Raw genomic sequence first — 17,718 nt, 5'->3', positions numbered from 1 at the left:
GACAGTGATGATTTCTTAAGCCAAATTGTTATGGGCGATGAAACATTGGTGACCTATATCACACCAGAATCAAAGCAATAGTCCATGGAATGGCGGCATTCAGATTCACCCAGAAAAGTGAAGTTTAAGCAAACAATTTCTGCCCGGAAAATCATGTGCACAGTTTTTTGGGACAGAAAAGGAGTATTGCTTCTGGAATTTCTGCCTCGTAATGAGACAATCAATGAAGCAACTTACTGTAAGACATTGCACAATCTGCGCCGTTCAATTCAGAACAAAAGACATGGCAAGTTGAGCAAGGGAATCGTTTTGCTGCAAGACAATGCTCATCCACATGTGGAGAATCAGACCAAAGATCTCATCACATCTTTTCGATGGCAAACTCTAGATCATCCTCCTTACAGCCCTGATCTCGCGCCCACTGACTACCATCTGTTCCTGCACTTGAAGAAACATCTGGGCGGGCAGTGTCTTCAAGACGATGACGAAGTCAAAACAGTGGTGATGCAGTGGTTAACAAGTCAGGTGGAAGACTTCTATGAGGAGGGTATTCAAAAACTGGTACAACGTTATGACAAGTGTCTTAATATTGACGGAAATTATGTAGGAAAGTAGATTAAGGTGCAGGCTTTCATGTAAAAATAAAATTATTGAGATATCTTAGCACGTCTTTTTTTTATTTCACAACGGTACGTACTTAAAAAACACGCCTCGGACCATTTAATGTACGTCAGTGAAAGAGGCTGTACAAGAAAAACGAAAGACTAAATAAAAATAAAATGTGCACCAGAGGGCCCATTTAACAGGAAAACTTCTAAAGGTAAATACACACTTTAGACAAAATCGAGCGATTGTCTGTAGACATTGTGGAGAGACTGTATAGAGACATGTAGCTAGAAAATGTACATAGATACTCTAGAGCCAGATTTCACGCGTGCAGCCTAGGTTCTAGGTCTGGCCTGTCACTCTGCTTTGCTGGGTCCTTCTCGGAAATACACGAAACAGCGCAACATTTTGTTTCACAATGAGGTGCAGCATTTTTCGGTCGGTACAAGTCTCTTGAGTTCGGCAGAGTCATAGTGTCATCGCTATTTACCCTTCGCTGTTTCTTCGTGATATGAAGGACATTCGCAGTTTGCACAACAAGAGACCATGTAGCGATCTAACGTCGCAATCCCTTAACATGAATGTGAATGACAAAAGAGAGGGATGAGATTCGCGTAAGTGGGAAGCAACTGCATGTTTGCTGTGAAACGACATAACAATAGTATGCAGAAAGAATTTAAGGATTTAGATGACACTGAAAGAGCAAAAAATTATGTTGTTGTTGTGGTCTTCAGTCCAGAGACTGGTTTGATGCAGCTCTCCATGCTACTCTATCCTGTGCAAGCTGCTTCATCTCCCAGTACCTACTGCAATCTAAATCCTTCTGAATCTGTTTAGTGTATTCATCTCTTGGTCTCCCTCTAAGATTTTTACACACTCCCCTCCAATACTAAATTGGTGACCCCTTGATGCCTCAGAATATGTCCTACCAACCGATCCCTTCTTCTAGTCAAATTGTGCCACATTTTTCTCTTTTCTCCAATTCTATTCAATACCACCTCATTAGTTATGTGATCTACCCATCTAATCTTGAGCATTCTTCTGTAGGACCACATTTCTAAAGCTTCAATTCTCTTCATGTCCAAACTATTTATCGCCCACGTTTCACTTCCATACATGGCTACACTGCATACAAATACTTTCAGAAAAGACTTCCTGACACTTAAATCTATACTCTTTGTTAAGAAATTTCTCTTCTTCAGAAAGGCTTTCCTTGCAATTGCTAGTCTACATTTTATATCCTCTCTACTTTGACCGCCATCAGTTATTTTGCTCCCCAAATGGCAAAAGTCCTTTACTACTTTAAGTGTCTCATTTCCTAATCTAATTCCCTCAGCACCACCCAAATTAATTCGACTGCATTCCATTATCCTCATTTTGCTTTTGTTGAAGTTCATCCTATATCCTCCTTTAAAGACACTGCCCATTCCGTTCAAATGCTCTTCCAAGTCCTTTGCCGTCTCTGACAAAATTACAATATCATCGGCGAACCTCAACATTTTTATTTCTTCTCCATGGATTTTAATACCAACGCCGAATTTTCCTTTTGTTTCCTTCACTGCTTGCTCAATATACAGATTGAATAACACTGGGGAGAGGCTGCAACCCTGTCTCACTCCCTTCCCAACCACTGCTTTCCTTTCATGTCCCTCGTCTCTTATAACTGCCATCTGGTTTCTGTACAAATTGTAAATAGTCTTTCGCTCCCTGTATTTTACCCCTGCCACCTTTAGAATTTGAAAGAGAGTATTCCAGTCAACATTGTCAAAAGCTTTCTCTAAGTCTACAAAAGCTAGAAACGTAGGTTTGCCTTTTCTTAATCTATTTTCTAAGATAAGTCGTAGGGTCAGTATTGCCTCACATGTTCCAAGACATCTATGGAATCCAAACTGATCTTCCCTGAGGTCGACTTCTACCAGTTTTTCCATTCATCTGAAAAGAATTTGTGTTAGTGTTTTGCATCCGTGAGTTAGTGAACAGATAGTTCGGTAATTTTCACATCTGTCAACACCTGCTCTCTTTGGGATTGGAATTATTATATTCTTCTTGAAGTCTGAGGGTATTTCGCCTGTCTCATACATCTTGCTCACCAGATGGTAGATTTTTGTCAGGGCTGGTTCTCCCAAGGCTATCAGTAGTTCTAATGGGATCTTGTCTACTCTCAGGGCCTTGTTTAGACTTAGGTCTTTCAGTGCTCTGTCAAACTATTCACGCAGTATTGTATGTCCCATTTCATCTCAATCTACATCCTCTGCCATTTCCATATTATCATCCTCAAGAACATCGCCTTTGTATAGACCCTCTACATACTCCTTCCACCTTTCCGCTTTCCCTTCTTTGCTTAGAACTGGTTTTCCATCTGAGCTCTCAATATTCATGCAAGTGGTTCTTTTTTCTCCAAAGGTCTCTTTAATTCTCCTGTAGGCATTATCTATCCTACCCCTAGTGAGATATGCCTCTACATCCTTACATTTGTCCTCTAGCCAGCCCTGCTTAGCCATTTTGCACTTCCTGTCGATCTCATTTTTGAGACGTTTGTTTCCTTTTTGCCTGCTTCATTTACTGCATTTTTATAGTTTCTCCTTTCTTCAGTTAAATTCAATATATCTTCTGTTACCCAAGGATTTCTACTACCCCTTGTCTTTTTACTTACTTGATCCTCTGCTGCCTTCACTACTTCATCCCTCAAAGCTACCCATTCTTCTTCCACTGTATTTCTTTCCCCCATTCCTGTCAATTGTTCCCTTATGCTCTCCCTGAAACTCTCTACAACCTCTGGTTTAGTCAGTTTATCAAGGTCCCATCTCCTTAAATTCCCACCTTTTTGCAGTTTCTTCAGTTTTAATCTGCAGTTCATAACCAATAGATTGTGGTCAGAGTCCACATCTGGCCCTGGAAATGTCTTACAATTTAAAACCTGGTTCCTAAGTCCCTGTCTTACCATTATATAATCTATCTGAAACCTTTTAGTATCTTCAGGGTTCTTCCATGTATTCAACCTTCTTTTATGATTCTTGAACCAGGTGTCAGCTATGATTAAGTTGTGCTCTGTGCGAAATTCCACCAGGCGGCTTCCTCTTTCATTTCTTCCCCCCAATCCATATTGACCTACTACGTTTCCTTCTCTTCCTTTTCCTACTATCGAAGTACAGTCACTCATGACTATTAAATTTTCGTTTCCCTTCACTATCTGAATAATTTATTTTATCTCATCATACATTTCTTCAGTTTCTTCGTCATCTGCAGAGCTAGTTGGCATATAGACTTGTACTACTGTAGTAGGCGTGGGCATCGTGTCTACCTTGGCGACAACAATGCGTTCGCTGTGCTGTTTGTAGTAGCTTACCCGCATTCCTATTGTTTTATTTATTATTAAACCTACTGCTGCATTACCCTTATTTGTTTTTGTATTTATAACCCTGTATTCACCTGACCAGAAGTCTCGTTCCTCCTGCCACCGAACTTCACTAATTCCCACTATATCTAACTTTAACCTATCCATTCCCCCCTTTTTAAATTTCCTAACCTACCTGCCTGATTAAGGGATCTGACATTCCATGCTCCGACCCGTAGAACGCCATTTTTCTTTCTCCTGATAACAACGTCCTCCTGACTAGATCCCGCCCGGAGATCCGAATGGGGGACTGTTTTACCTCAGGAATATTTTCCCCAAGAGGACGCCATCATCATTTAACCATACCATCAAGCTGCTTGCCCTCGAGAAAAATTACTGCTGTAGTTTCCCCTTGCTTTCAGCCGTTAGCAGTACCAGCACAGCAAGGGCGTTTTGGTTAGTATTACAAGGTCAGATCAGTCCATCATCTAAACTGTTGTCCCTCCAACTGTTGAAAGGCTGCTGCCCCTCTTCAGGAACCACACGTTTATCTGGCCTCTCAACAGATAACCCTCTGTTGTGAGCTCTAATCAAAAGATATGGCCATTTATGTCATATATTTTACTCTCGAAAACTCACTCATTAAAACCAACAGGATCCTCTTGTTGACCTAGAGTCATGGAATTTGGCAAGAAGCAACATTTCTTAGTACGACAAAAGGGAAAAAATGCGAAAACTGTTAATCTGTAATTAAATTTTTTGTCATTTGTTTTCTGACAGGCTGTCTGTTAAGACCCCTTTTTCTGAGGAACACGTTGCCGTATCAGGTAGAAAGCTACGCCACACACTAAGGTCTATGATCCCTTGACAGTGCAAGAATACTGAAGCATCTAAGCGAATGTTATCAAACGAAACGACCGTTTGTGTCGCAGATTTTGACACTCGCAAATTCACTCATCAAAACCTATGGGACAGTTGCCGTTGACCTGGAATCATGAAATTTGACAGGAAGCAAGGTTTCACAGTATAAGTAAAAGGAAAAATGAGAAAATTGTTAATTTGTAATTATATCACACGAAAAAATATTTATTTTGTCATTTGTTATCCTGTTTCAAAGCAAAATTAAAATATGCTACAAAGAATTCGAATTTTTGAGACACTTAACTTGGCAGTATGAATGTCGATAACAGGCATAGCTCGTCGAGATTCTCGATTTCTGGGATGGATGTACGGAACTCTCAGAGCGCGAATCCCACTGACACCTTCCCAGTCTTAAAACAATAAAATTTTATTATCATTAAGGTAAAAAATCATTGCGTAAAAAGTTAAAATAACAAAACATCTACATCCATATTCCGCTAGCCCCCTGGCGTTGCGTGGCGGAGAGTACCTTGACTACCACTATCGGTTCTCCCTTCTATTCCAGTCTCGTATTGTTCGTGGAATGAAAGATTGTCAGTATGCCTCAGTGTGGGCTCTAATCTCTCAGATTTTATCCTCTTGGTCCCTTCGCGAGATATACGTAGGAGGGAGCAATATACTGCTTGAATCCTCGGTGAAGGTATGTTCTCGGAACTCCAACAAAAGCCCGTACCGAGCTACTGAGCGTCTCTCTTGCAGAGTCTTCCACTGGAGTTTATCTATCATCTCCGTAACGCTTTCGCGATTACTAAATGATCCTGAAACGAAGCGCGCTGCTCTCCGTTGGATCTTCTCTATCTCTTCTATCAGCCCTATCTGGTACGGATCCCACACCGGTGAGCGGTATTCAAGCAGTGGGCGAACAAGTGCACTGTAACCTACATCCTTTGTTTTCGGACTGCATTTCCTTAGGATTCTTCCAATAAATCTCAGTCTGGCATCTGCTCCACTGACGATTAATTTTATATGGTCATTCCATTTTAAATCACTCCTAATGCCTACTCCCAGGTAATATATAGAATTAACTGCTTCCAGTTGCTGACCTGCTATATTGTAGCTAAATGATAAAGGATGGTTCAAATGGCTCTGAGCACTATGGGACTTAACATATGTGGTCATCAGTCCCCTAGAACTTAGAACTACGTAAACCTAACTAACCTAAGGATATCATACACATCCATGCCCGAGGCAGGATTCGAACCTGCGACCGTAGCGGTCACGCAGTTCCAGACTGAAACGCCTAGAACCTCACGGCCATACCAGCCGGCTATAAAGGATGTTTCTTTGTATGTACTCGCAGCACATTACACATGTAGTTTCTGTACATTGCGTTCAAAAATTGTTATAGGCCTTCTCTGACATCGAACTGTATCACTGCACTGTTACAGAGCAATGAAAACTTTTCGTCGTCTTACGCGAATCGAGTTAGCTTCATTTTTTCATCGCAACAGAAATACGATAGTCTAAACGAGTTTCTGAGTTTCCCTTTTCTGTTTATTAACTGATTTATACAGCTGGCTATATAAATTACTTAGCTCTTTGTGCACCACAGGTGGCGAATTTGTTCGCGAAGGACGAAATAGACGAGATAACGGGGGAACTTATCCCAGTGATGAAGGCGAAGGCGCCGAAGAGACCCCCGACGGCGGACAACTTGTACGATTTCTTCATATCGAGATCAAGATCCAACATTCATTTGGTGCTGTGCTTCTCGCCGGTGGGCGAGAAATTCCGCTCACGGGCACTGAAGTTCCCGGGGCTGATCTCGGGGTGTACTATGGACTGGTTCTCCCGATGGCCGCGGGATGCGCTAGTCGCCGTCTCTAACCACTTCCTGCAGGAATTCTACATCGTCTGCTCACCAAACGTCAAGCAGCAAGTAAGTCGCATTATTACGATCAGTCTCTTGATAACAAAATGAACTGCGTTTCTCTTACATTAAAAGTGTCTTCAATCATAATGTATACATTTTCCTACCTCTATCAATACTCCCCGAAGCCCCATAAAGTGCGCGACAAAAATATACAAGGTTGGACCAAGAAATAGATCACAAAACTTGATAGCTATATCAACGCTGGAAGTACTAATCTCAAATTTATTTTCCTTTTCAGCATACTCCCGCTGTAAATTTAAATACTTATCCCATCTACTGACAAAGTTTTGAAAGCCACCAACAAATAATAATTGTGGCAGCTGAAGCGACCAACAAGTAACCTCGCGAGTCACAGCCTCATCATCTTTAAAGTGCTGCTCACACATACGATTTCTGAACTGCTCAAGAAAGATGAAAATCACTGGGGGCGGGGCTGCGCATTTTATGTACCATTCGTTTCCAGTTAAATGTTTGCATCTGCCCCTGCCTCTGCCAGTCTGAAGGCAGACATTGTCATCCTGGAAAATCACAGGAGTCCATCTCTTTGGCGACTTGAGGCCTGTCGCAGTTCCTGCAGAAGGTTACAGTAAAATGCGGTACTAATAGTCTAACCATAAAGTTCGACTTGAACAAGATGACACCCTGCATGTTCCCCGAGTAAACAGCTGAAGGCCTCCAGTGCTTTATGCTCGCAACAACCAACTACAAGTGCCCCATTCCCTACAATGTTCACCGTAATGTTCTGCAGGTTGTTATTTGTTGACGATTTCCTCCTTCATAGGGTTGGATTCTGTGACTACGAACCACATGGAGATGCTGCTTTTACGCACAGAAGCCAGTCGTGTATAAATCATAACTTAATAGCTGTATGCGGTTTTATTCAAGTTCAATTTACCATTTTTTGTAATTACACTGAAGCGCCAAAGAAACTGGTATAGGCATGCATATCCAACTGAAGAGAAACGTAAACAGGCAGAATACCACGCTGCGGTCGAAAACGCCTGTATGAGATAAGGGTCTGGCGCAGTTTTTAAATCGGCAACTGCTGCTACAATGGCAAGTTATCAAAATTGAAGTCACTTTGAATATAGTGTTATAGTCGGCGCACGAGCGATGAGACACAGCATCTCTGAGGAGTAACGAAGTGTGGATTTTCCCGTGCGACCATCTCATGAGTATACCGTGAATATTAGGACTCCGGTAAGACGCCAAATCTCCAACATCGCTGCGGCCGAAAGAAGATCCTGCAAGAACGCGACCAACGACGACTGAAGAGAATCGTTCAGCGTGACAGAAGTGCAATCCTTCCGCAAATTGTTGCAGACTTCAGTGCTGAGCCATCAACAAGTGTCAGCGTGCGAACCATTCAACGTGACATCATCGATATGAGCTTTCGGAGCAGAAGGCCCAATCGAGTACTCTTGATGATTGCACGACAAAATGCTTTACGCCTCGCCTGGGCCCGGCAAAACCGACATTGGAGTGTTGATGACTGAGAACATATTGCCTGGTCCTGGTCGGATGAGTCTCATTTCAAATTGTATCGAGCGGATGGACTTGTACAGGTATTGAGGCAACCGCAGCCCCCCCCCCCCCCCCCCCACCGGGGCTCCTGCGTGTCAGCAGCGGGACTGTTCAAGCTCGTGGAGGCAATGTAATGGTATGGGGCGTGTGCAGTTGGAGTGATATGGGACCCCTGATACGTCTAGATACGACTCTGACAGGTGACACTTACATACCTGCCTCATCTCTGCATCAATTCATGTCTATTGTGCATTTCAACGGACTTGGGCAATTCCTGCAGGACAATGCGACACCCCACACGTCCAGAATTGCTACATACACTCCTGGAAATTGAAATAAGAACACCGTGAATTCATTGTCCCAGGAAGGGGAAACTTTATTGACATATTCCTGGGGTCAGATACATAACATGATCACACTGACAGAACCACAGGCACGTAGACACAGGCAACAGAGCATGCACAATGTCGGCACTAATACAGTGTATATCCACCTTTCGCAGCAATGCAGGCTGCTATTCTCCCATGGAGACGATCGTACAGATGCTGGATGTAGTCCTGTGGAACGGCTTGCCATGCCATTTCCACCTGGCGCCTCAGTTGGACCAGCGTTCGTGCTGGACGTGCAGACCGCGTGAGACGACGCTTCATCCAGTCCCAAACATGCTCAATGGGGGACAGATCCGGAGATCTTGTTGGCCAGGGTAGTTGACTTACACCTTCTAGAGCACGTTGGGTGGCACGGGATACATGCGGACGTGCATTGTCCTGTTGGAACAGCAAGTTCCCTTGCCGGTCTAGGAATGGTAGAACGATGGGTTCGATGACGGTTTGGATGTACCGTGCACTATTCAGTGTCCCCTCGACGATCACCAGAGATGTACGGCCAGTGTAGGAGATCGCTCCCCACACCATGATGCCGGGTGTTGGCCCTGTGTGCCTCGGTCATATGCAGTCCTGATTGTGGCTCTCACCTGCACGGCGCCAAACACGCATACGAGCATCATTGGCACCAAGGCAGAAGCGACTCTCATTGCTGAAGACGACACGTCTCCATTCGTCCCTCCATTCACGCCTGTCGCGACACCACTGGAGGCGGGCTGCACGATGTTGGGGCGTGAGCGGAAGACGGCCTAACGGTGTGCGGGACCGTAGCCCAGCTTCATGGAGACGGTTGCGAATGGTCCTCGCCGATTCCCCTAGGAGCAACAGTCTCCCTAATTTGCTGGGAAGTGGCGGTGCGGTCCCCTACGGCACTGCGTAGGATCCTACAGTCTTGGCGTGCATCCGTGCGTCGCTGCGGTCCGGTCCCAGGTCGACGGGCACGTGCACCTTCTGCCGACCACTGGCGACAACATCGATGTACTGTGGAGACCTCACGCCCCACGTGTTGAGCAATTCGGCGGTGCGTCCACCCGGCCTCCCGCATGCCCACTATACGCCCTCGCTCAAAGTCCGTCAACTGCACATACGGTTCACGTCCACGCTGTCGCGGCATGCTACCAGTGTTAAAGACTGCGATGGAGCTCCGTATGCCACGGCAAACTGGCTGACACTGACGGCGGCGGTGCACAAATGCTGCGCAGCTAGCGCCATTCGACGGCCAACACCGCGTTTCCTGGTGTGTCCGCTGTGCCGTGCATGTGATCATTGCTTGTACAGCCCTCTCGCAGTGTCCGGGGCAAGTACGGTGGGTCTGACACACCGGTGTCAATGTGTTCTTTTTTCCATTTCCAGGAGTGTATTTCTAAATAAAATTTCGAAACTATATCACATGGTGAAACGTGGTAATGCGTATTGATAAATGGTGGGATGGGGAGAGTAACTATTACAATGAAATGATATTCCAAGACAACGATTTTAGAATGAAGTAAGTATTCAAGAAGACAGAGTAAAATTCTGTGTGAACTTCAGACATAACATTGGTCTGAACAATACTATGCTTAACAAAGTGAACAATGATTTAAAAAGGGTACATTGTTCTTTTTTCCATTTCCAGGAGTGTAGTTGCTCCAGAAACACTCTTCTGAGTTTAAACACTTCCGCTGGCCACCAAACACCCCAGAGACATGAACATTATTGAGCGTATCTTGGATGCCTTGCAACGTGTTGTTCAGAAGAGATATCCACCCCCTCGTACTCTTACGGATTTACGGAAAGCCCTGCAGGATTCATGGTGTCAACTCCCCCCAGCACTACTTCAGACATTAGTCGAGTCCATGCCAAGTCGTGTCGCGGCACTTCTGCGTGCTAGCGGGGACCCTACACGATATTAGGCAGGTGTACCAGTTTCTTTGGGTCTTCAGTGTATGTATTATTTGTTTTATTTCTGTGACATGTTGTAGATCAGTAGTTCCCAGTCTCGGGGTAATAACCCTCTGAGCGGTAAAATGAAAATTTCTAAGAGGTAAAAAATAAACGATTCTATTCTGTTTCAGCCACGAAACTAAATTATTTTCAAAAAATCATTAGTATTATCACAATTTTGTAAGACTCCAATATTCATTTTTTTTATTTATGAATTTGGCCAGCTATGAACCGCATACAACTTAAGACTTATGGTGTTTCTTTTTCTTCCGTTCTTCCCAGTACTACTTCATTTTCTTGACAACTGCTCGTCTCTACTCATCTGTCCACACTCTCTTGGGCCGAGGTTTTGGCTCATCTTCTTCATAGTTTGCGTTTTCTATAAGTAGCCTAAAGTGATTCCTGTCACGTATTATTTCTTTGTCACACCTATTTTGTTGGCGTCTTTCTTTACTGCGTCTATGCATCCTACAGTTTTTTTCAACTTACTAACGCAATTAAAAATTTTCCCTGTTATCCGTGTTTCTTCCATTCTTTTTAAATGTCCATAAAATTTTAGCCGTCTCTTCCTCATTGTATCTGCGATCTTTTCTGTATTTTTGTATAGGTCTTCACTTCTCCTTTTAATCTACCTATTATCCTTGTTTTTCTCAGACCTAGAATTTTTCTTAGTATTCTTCTCTCTCTTTTTTCTAGTTCTCTCAATTCAGCTTTCTTATTCAATGTTAGACACTCTGATCCATACGTTGCTTGTGTCCTAATAACTGAATTATAATATTTAATGTTCGCTGGTATGAATATTGATTTCTTATTGTAGTAGTTTTGTGTTAATTAATATTCATTATACAAGTTATCAAATATTACTTTTCCTCAATTAGCAGCATACAATTTTTCTAAGTTACTTGCATATAGTCTACCCACTGCACACATAGGTTGTGCTTCTTCCTGTATATCGCTGATGATAAAAGTGACGCAAATATGTAACAAATGCAAAATATACCCAGAAAATGTCTTCTCCAAGTTGTACATAGTACCTGCAGCAGCACAGAAATTGCTTCATTACTCGCTACGAAACAAACAAATAAATTATATGACAGCACGACACAGCAGTAACTACACAAGGGCTACTGTAGTGCTGTGCACACTGCTATTATATGACTGGATATAAACAATGCATAAACATCCTGAAGTCGTCTAATTTCCGCCAATTCAGAAGAACAGAGTGCAGCAATGAAGTGATTTGCGAAAGTAAGTATAGTGCGCATATCTGAACTTGATTGACTTTAAATATGGTTGCAGTGTGCAGGTCAAGCGAGTGCTGCAATGGAGAGGAGTAATGCAGGAGAAGCATGTTTTGTAACAAGTGTCTACTCTCATTGTGGATAGTTAGCTTTCTTTTCTGAGATGGAGTTGTGGGTAGCACTTGCGATCCACCACTAATTCCTTCGTCATTCATTCTAACACACAACAAACACACACACACACACACACACACACACACACACACACACACACACACTAAATAAATAACATTCGTCTTTCATCATTATAAAAATTATTGAATTACAAGAAAAGTCTTACATTCTACAGTTTAATTAGGTCCTAATGTTGGTGGTAATGTTGATGATGGGAAGGGGCAACACATCGCGTGGGTAAGGTGTGGGGGGGGGGGGGCGGGGGAAGGGTGGCGGTATTAGCTAATGTCTTATTGCACACAGGGATAATGCCCTTAGAAAGGTTGGGAACCACTGTTCTAGATCCTCAAGAATATTCGTACCATCTGTTGATCGATACGTACACTACTGTCGATTAAAATTGCTACACCACGAAGATGACGTGCTACAGACGCGAAGTTTAACCGACAGGAAGAAGATGCTGTGATTTACAAACGATTAGCTTTTCACACAAGGTTTACGCCGGTGGCGACACCTACAATGTGCTGACATGAGGGAAGTTTCCAACCGATTTCTCATACAGAAACAACAGTTGACCGGCGTTGCCTGGTGAAACGTTGTTGTGATGCCTCGTGTAAGGAGGAGAAATGCGTACCATCACGTTTCCGACTTTGATAAAGGTCCGGTTGTAGCCTATCGCGATTGCGGTTTATTGTATCGCGACATTGCTGCTCGCGTTGGTCGATATCCAATCACTGTTAGCAGAATATGGAATCGGTGGATTCAGGAGGGTAATGCGGAACCCCGTGATGGATCCCAACGGCCTCGTATCACTAGCAGTCGAGATGACAGGCATCTTATCCACATGGCTGAAACGGATCGTGCAGCTACGTCTCGATCCCTGAGCCAACAGATGGGGACGTTTGCAAGATAACAACCATCTGCACGAACACTTTAACGACGTTTGCAGCAACATGGACCATCAGCTCGGAGACCATGGCTGCCGTTACCCTTGACGCTGCATCACAGACAGGAGCGCCTGCGATGGTGTACTCAACGACGAACCTGGGTGCACGAATGGCAAAACGTCATTTTTTCGGATGAATCCAGGTTCTGTTTACAGCATCATGATGGTTGCAACTGTGTTTGGCGACATCGCGGTGAACGCACATTCGAAGTGTGTATTCGTCATCGCCATACTGGCGCACCACCCAGTGTGATGGTATGGGATGCCATTGGTTACATGTCTCAGTCACCTCTTGTTCGCATTGACGGCACTTTGAACAGTGGACGTTACATTTCAGATGTGTTACGACCAGTGGCTCTACCCTTCATTCGATCCCTGCGAAACCCTACATTTCACCAGGATAATGCATGGCTGCATGATGCAGGTCCTGTACGGGCCTTCTTGGATACAGAAAATGTTCGACTGCTGCCCTGGCCAGCACTTTCTCCAGATCTCTCACCAATTGAAAACGTGTGGTCAATGGTGGCTGAGCAACTGGCTCGTCACAATACGCCAGTCACTACTCTTTATGAATTGTGGTATCGTATTGAAACTGCATGGGCAGCTGTACCTGTACACGCAATTCAAGCTTTGTTTGACTCAATTGCCAGGCGTCTCAAGGCCGTTATTACGGCCAGATGTGGTTGTTCTGGGTACTGATTTCTCAGGATATATGCACCCAAATTGCGTCAAAATGTAATCACATGTCAGTTCTAGTATAATATATTTGTTCAATGAATACCCGTTTGTCATCTGCATTTCTTCTTGGTGTAGCAATTTTAATGACCTGTAGTGTATTATAGAGGGTGATTCAAAAAGAATACCACAACTTTAAAAATGTGTATTTAATGAAAGAAACATAATAGAACCTTCTGTTATACATCATTACAAAGAGTATTTAAAAAGGTTTTTTTTCACTCAAAAACAAGTTCAGAGATGTTCAATATGGCCCCCTCCAAACACTCGAGCAATATCAACCCGATACTCCAACTCGTTCCACACTCTCTGTAGCATATCAGGCGTAACAGTTTGGATAGCTGCTGTTATTTCTCGTTTCAAATCATCAATGGTGGCTGGGAGAGGTGGCCGAAACACCATATCCTTAACATACCCCATAAGAAAAAATCGCAGGGGGTAAGATCAAGGCTTCTTGGAGGCCAGTGATGAAGTGCTCTGTCACAGGCTGCCTGGCGGCCGATCCATCGCCTCGGGTAGTTGACATTCAGGTAGTTACGGACAGATAAGTGCCAATGTGGTGGCGCTCCATCCTGCTGAAATATGAATTGTTGTGCTTCTTGTTCGAGCTGAGGGAACAGCTAATTCTCTAACATCTCCAGATACTGTAGTCCAGTTACAGTAGCACCTTTGAAGAAAAAGGGAGCAAAAACTTTATTGGCTGAAATGGCACAGAAAACGTTCACCTTAGGCGAGTCACGTTCATACTGAGTTGTTTCCCGCCGATTCTCAGTGCCCCATATACAGACATTGTGACGGTTGACTTTCCCGTTAGTGTGGAAAGTTGCTTCATCACTAAACACAATATTTGAAACGAAAATTCATCTGTTTCCATTTGAGCAAGGATAAAATCACAGAAATCGATTCTTTTAATCTTATCAGCTGCAGACAGTGCTTGAACCAATTTCAGACGATAAGGTTTCATAACTAACCTTTTTTGTAGGACTCTCCATACAGTTGATTGTGGAATTTGCAGCTCTCTGCTAGCTCTGCAAGTCGATTGTCCTGGGCTGCGAACAAATGCTTGCTGGCTGCGTGCTACATTTTCATCACTCGTTCTCGGCTTCCAGAACTTTTCCCTTTGCACAAACATCCATTCTCTGTAAATTGTTTATACCAACGTTTAATACACCACCTATCAGGAGGTTTAACACCATACTTCGTTCGAAATGCACGCTGAACAACTGTCGTCGATTCACTTCTGCCGTATTCAATAACACAAAAACCTTTCTGTTGAGCGGTCACCATCTTAGCATCGACTGACGCTGACGCCTAGTCAACAGCGCCTCAAGCGAACAAATGTACAACTAAATGAAACTTTATAGCTCCCTTAATTCGCCGACAGATAGTGCTTAGCTCTGCCTTTTGTCGTTGCAGAGTTTTAAATTCCTAAAGTTGTGGTATTCTTTTTGAATCGCCCTGTATATTAATCAATCAATCTAAGCCAAGTAAGAATAAAAATGAAAAGCATCTATCGTTTTAGACCCGTTCCTATTATTGTACAGACATAGCTTCAGTTTCACTGAGACTATTTAAATTCGCACTACAGCGATAGGTATATTGTGACTCTACAAACATTGTGTTCTTGCAGTTAATCGAAGTGATGGGAGACGTCCACGATGGAGTGGCAGACACATGCATCCAGTACTACGAGCGCTTCCGCAGGCAGACCTACGTCACCCCCAAGTCTTTCTTGTCGTTCTTGGACGGATACCAGAAGATCTACACGGGACGCAGGGAGAACATCGAGATGATGGCGTCTCGCATGAACACGGGGCTCGGAAAGTTGGTGGAGGCAGCGGCAAGCGTCGACCTGCTGCGCAAAGACCTAGAGGTAACGTTTTCTCATCGGACACTTCCTTTCGTTTACGTTTTCGTTCACACCTGCATCTATATGCACATGTGTACTCCGAAAGCCGCGCAGTGGGTGGCAAAGGTTACATCACACCAAATTACCTGTTTTCTATTCCATTTGGGTTATGAGCAAGAGGGAAAATGGACTATATAACATGCTCTAACATCACCACCTTTGGTACACTCAAAATCCCTGCCTGAGATATTCGATGTAGGCAGCAGAACTTTGGTACAGTCTGTCGAATACCGATTCTATAAATTTATATGGCAGAGCTTTGCGAGAAAAACATCGTCTTTGCTTACACTTAAGTTCACCCAGCATCTCTGCTATACTTCCGCATGGAGTATAGCGACTTAATACGATCTTAGCAGCGCTTGTTTCAATTAGTTCGATGCCCGCATTCTTGCATGCTTGATAAGAACTCCAAACTCTGAAACAGCTGAGCTAGTGTTTTGTATGGAATTTCATTTACAAGCGCACTGCTTTTTCCCAGAAATTTCCAACAAATTTTACGTATGAGTTCCGTTTCATGTAGCTTCTTAGTGTTACCCCACACAATTAAACTGTGTGACAGACTCAAATGTTCACCACTCATCGTGCAACCGCACACTGTTGGGTTCTTTCCCTTCGTTTCGTGCATTACGTCGCATTTTTCCACATTTAGAGTGAGCTTCCTTTCACCGAGTGGAAATGTTATCCAAGTCTTCTTGCATTTTAAAATCATCTTCAAACGACAATACATCTCTGTATACAATCACTTTGTGTCCGAATACACGATAGTACTGCTAATCCTATCAGATGAACTAACCCCCCCCCCCCTCCCCCTCTCCTCAACCCGCCCGCAGTTAAAAATTTTTTAGTTTATTCTGTTTTGCATGCTGCATGACACAGCTTTTGTTTAGTGGTTCACATTGATAGCCTCAAGTTTTCTTACTTCTTTGTGACACTCAAAATCTTTCACCGAATCAAGTTTATCTAGAAACAACGACTCATTTTCTGCTAACACCCGAAACAGATTATCTTACTGATGCTGTGATGCTTGTATTCTTTGAAGTACCTTTATGTGCATGTGTTCTATTTAACTGACTGTGAGATCAGTCGTCACGCTGCTTCTTTAATACCCGTTTGTGAGTTACTGTGAGGCCGATTTTATGCTGTTTAAAGCCATGAAAGATTACATTTGGTTTTATAAAGATCTTGTAACTTCCAGGACTTTCAATTCATCTAAAGGAAAAATAAAGTGCTTTTCCATCTTATATACTACTTTTTCTTCCTGTCTTCGTCTTCTACAGATTCTACAGATATTGTAGGATGATTCACAGCTTCCACATACTTCTTCTAACAGCTCAGATTTTTATTTTTGGTCCAGTTCGTCGACTCCATTGTTCACCGAATGTTTACTTCTCTAAGCCTTGGGTTCAGTTGTCCTAGTCTCTCTGCCAATCAAAAACTTCAAGATGTTTAACAATCATTGTAGTCTATAATTCTTCAAATACTGCTTCGTCCTCATTACAATTCATCTCAGTGAACAGTATGTTATTTGCATAATAAGTAAAACCTACTACTTATCGATGACAGTACCTGAATATTCTTCCTCGCTGTACTATCCTGTATCATCTTCCCTACCTCTGGCATATTTCTTCGTCAATATCTACTCTACATTCTCTCTATTGGACCATAGCTTTAGAGACCCCAGCCTACTACGCTTTTTAAACTCTTCTGCTTCCTTTAGCATGATACTATCCTCGCAACCTTTTTGTGTGCATGTTTCAGGAAATATTTCTATCTCATCCCTTTTTGGATATTATCCGCTCATGTATTTATTCACTTCCTAATAGCTTTCCCTTGAAAAGCATCTTTCTTTTCTATATAAACCTTGACACCGAGAACGGAAATTAAGATTGGTGAGTCCGTAATTAGCGATGATACTCCCAGACCGTGCAAGCGAGATTAGTAAAAGGTTAACACTTAGATCAAAATACGTGACAACATCCTTCAACAAGAACATGGCTGTGGCAGTGATTCGGCTGGGCCTAGCACTGAACAGTATGATTTGTAACCTGTGCATTTTACAACTCATTAGTCAATACAAGTCGTTGAGTACCATGTACTCTACTCTGCCTCATCTTCCACTTCTGTACGTATCCCCTGCATGTACCTCCCA

The 17,718-nt window shown here is 43.2% G+C and overlaps 1 protein-coding gene across 1 annotated transcript in view; it reads left to right on the top strand.

Moving 5' to 3' along the window:
* LOC126335843 (dynein axonemal heavy chain 8-like) overlaps nucleotides 1-17,718 on the top strand; it is a gene marked incomplete at its 5' end in the record, with an annotated part of 446,097 nt that overhangs the window by 217,522 nt on the left and 210,857 nt on the right. Inside the window, 2 exons of the mRNA XM_049999312.1 lie at nucleotides 6,414-6,740; nucleotides 15,291-15,533. Coding sequence (XP_049855269.1) covers nucleotides 6,414-6,740; nucleotides 15,291-15,533 — 570 coding nt within the window. The remainder of the gene's footprint in view (nucleotides 1-6,413; nucleotides 6,741-15,290; nucleotides 15,534-17,718) is intronic.

Source organism: Schistocerca gregaria, chromosome 2 (genome assembly GCF_023897955.1).
Source record: "Schistocerca gregaria isolate iqSchGreg1 chromosome 2, iqSchGreg1.2, whole genome shotgun sequence".
Classification (NCBI taxonomy): domain Eukaryota; kingdom Metazoa; phylum Arthropoda; class Insecta; order Orthoptera; family Acrididae; genus Schistocerca; species Schistocerca gregaria.
Note: the sequence above shows the minus strand (reverse complement) of the source record. Positions and strands in the feature narration are given on the sequence as shown.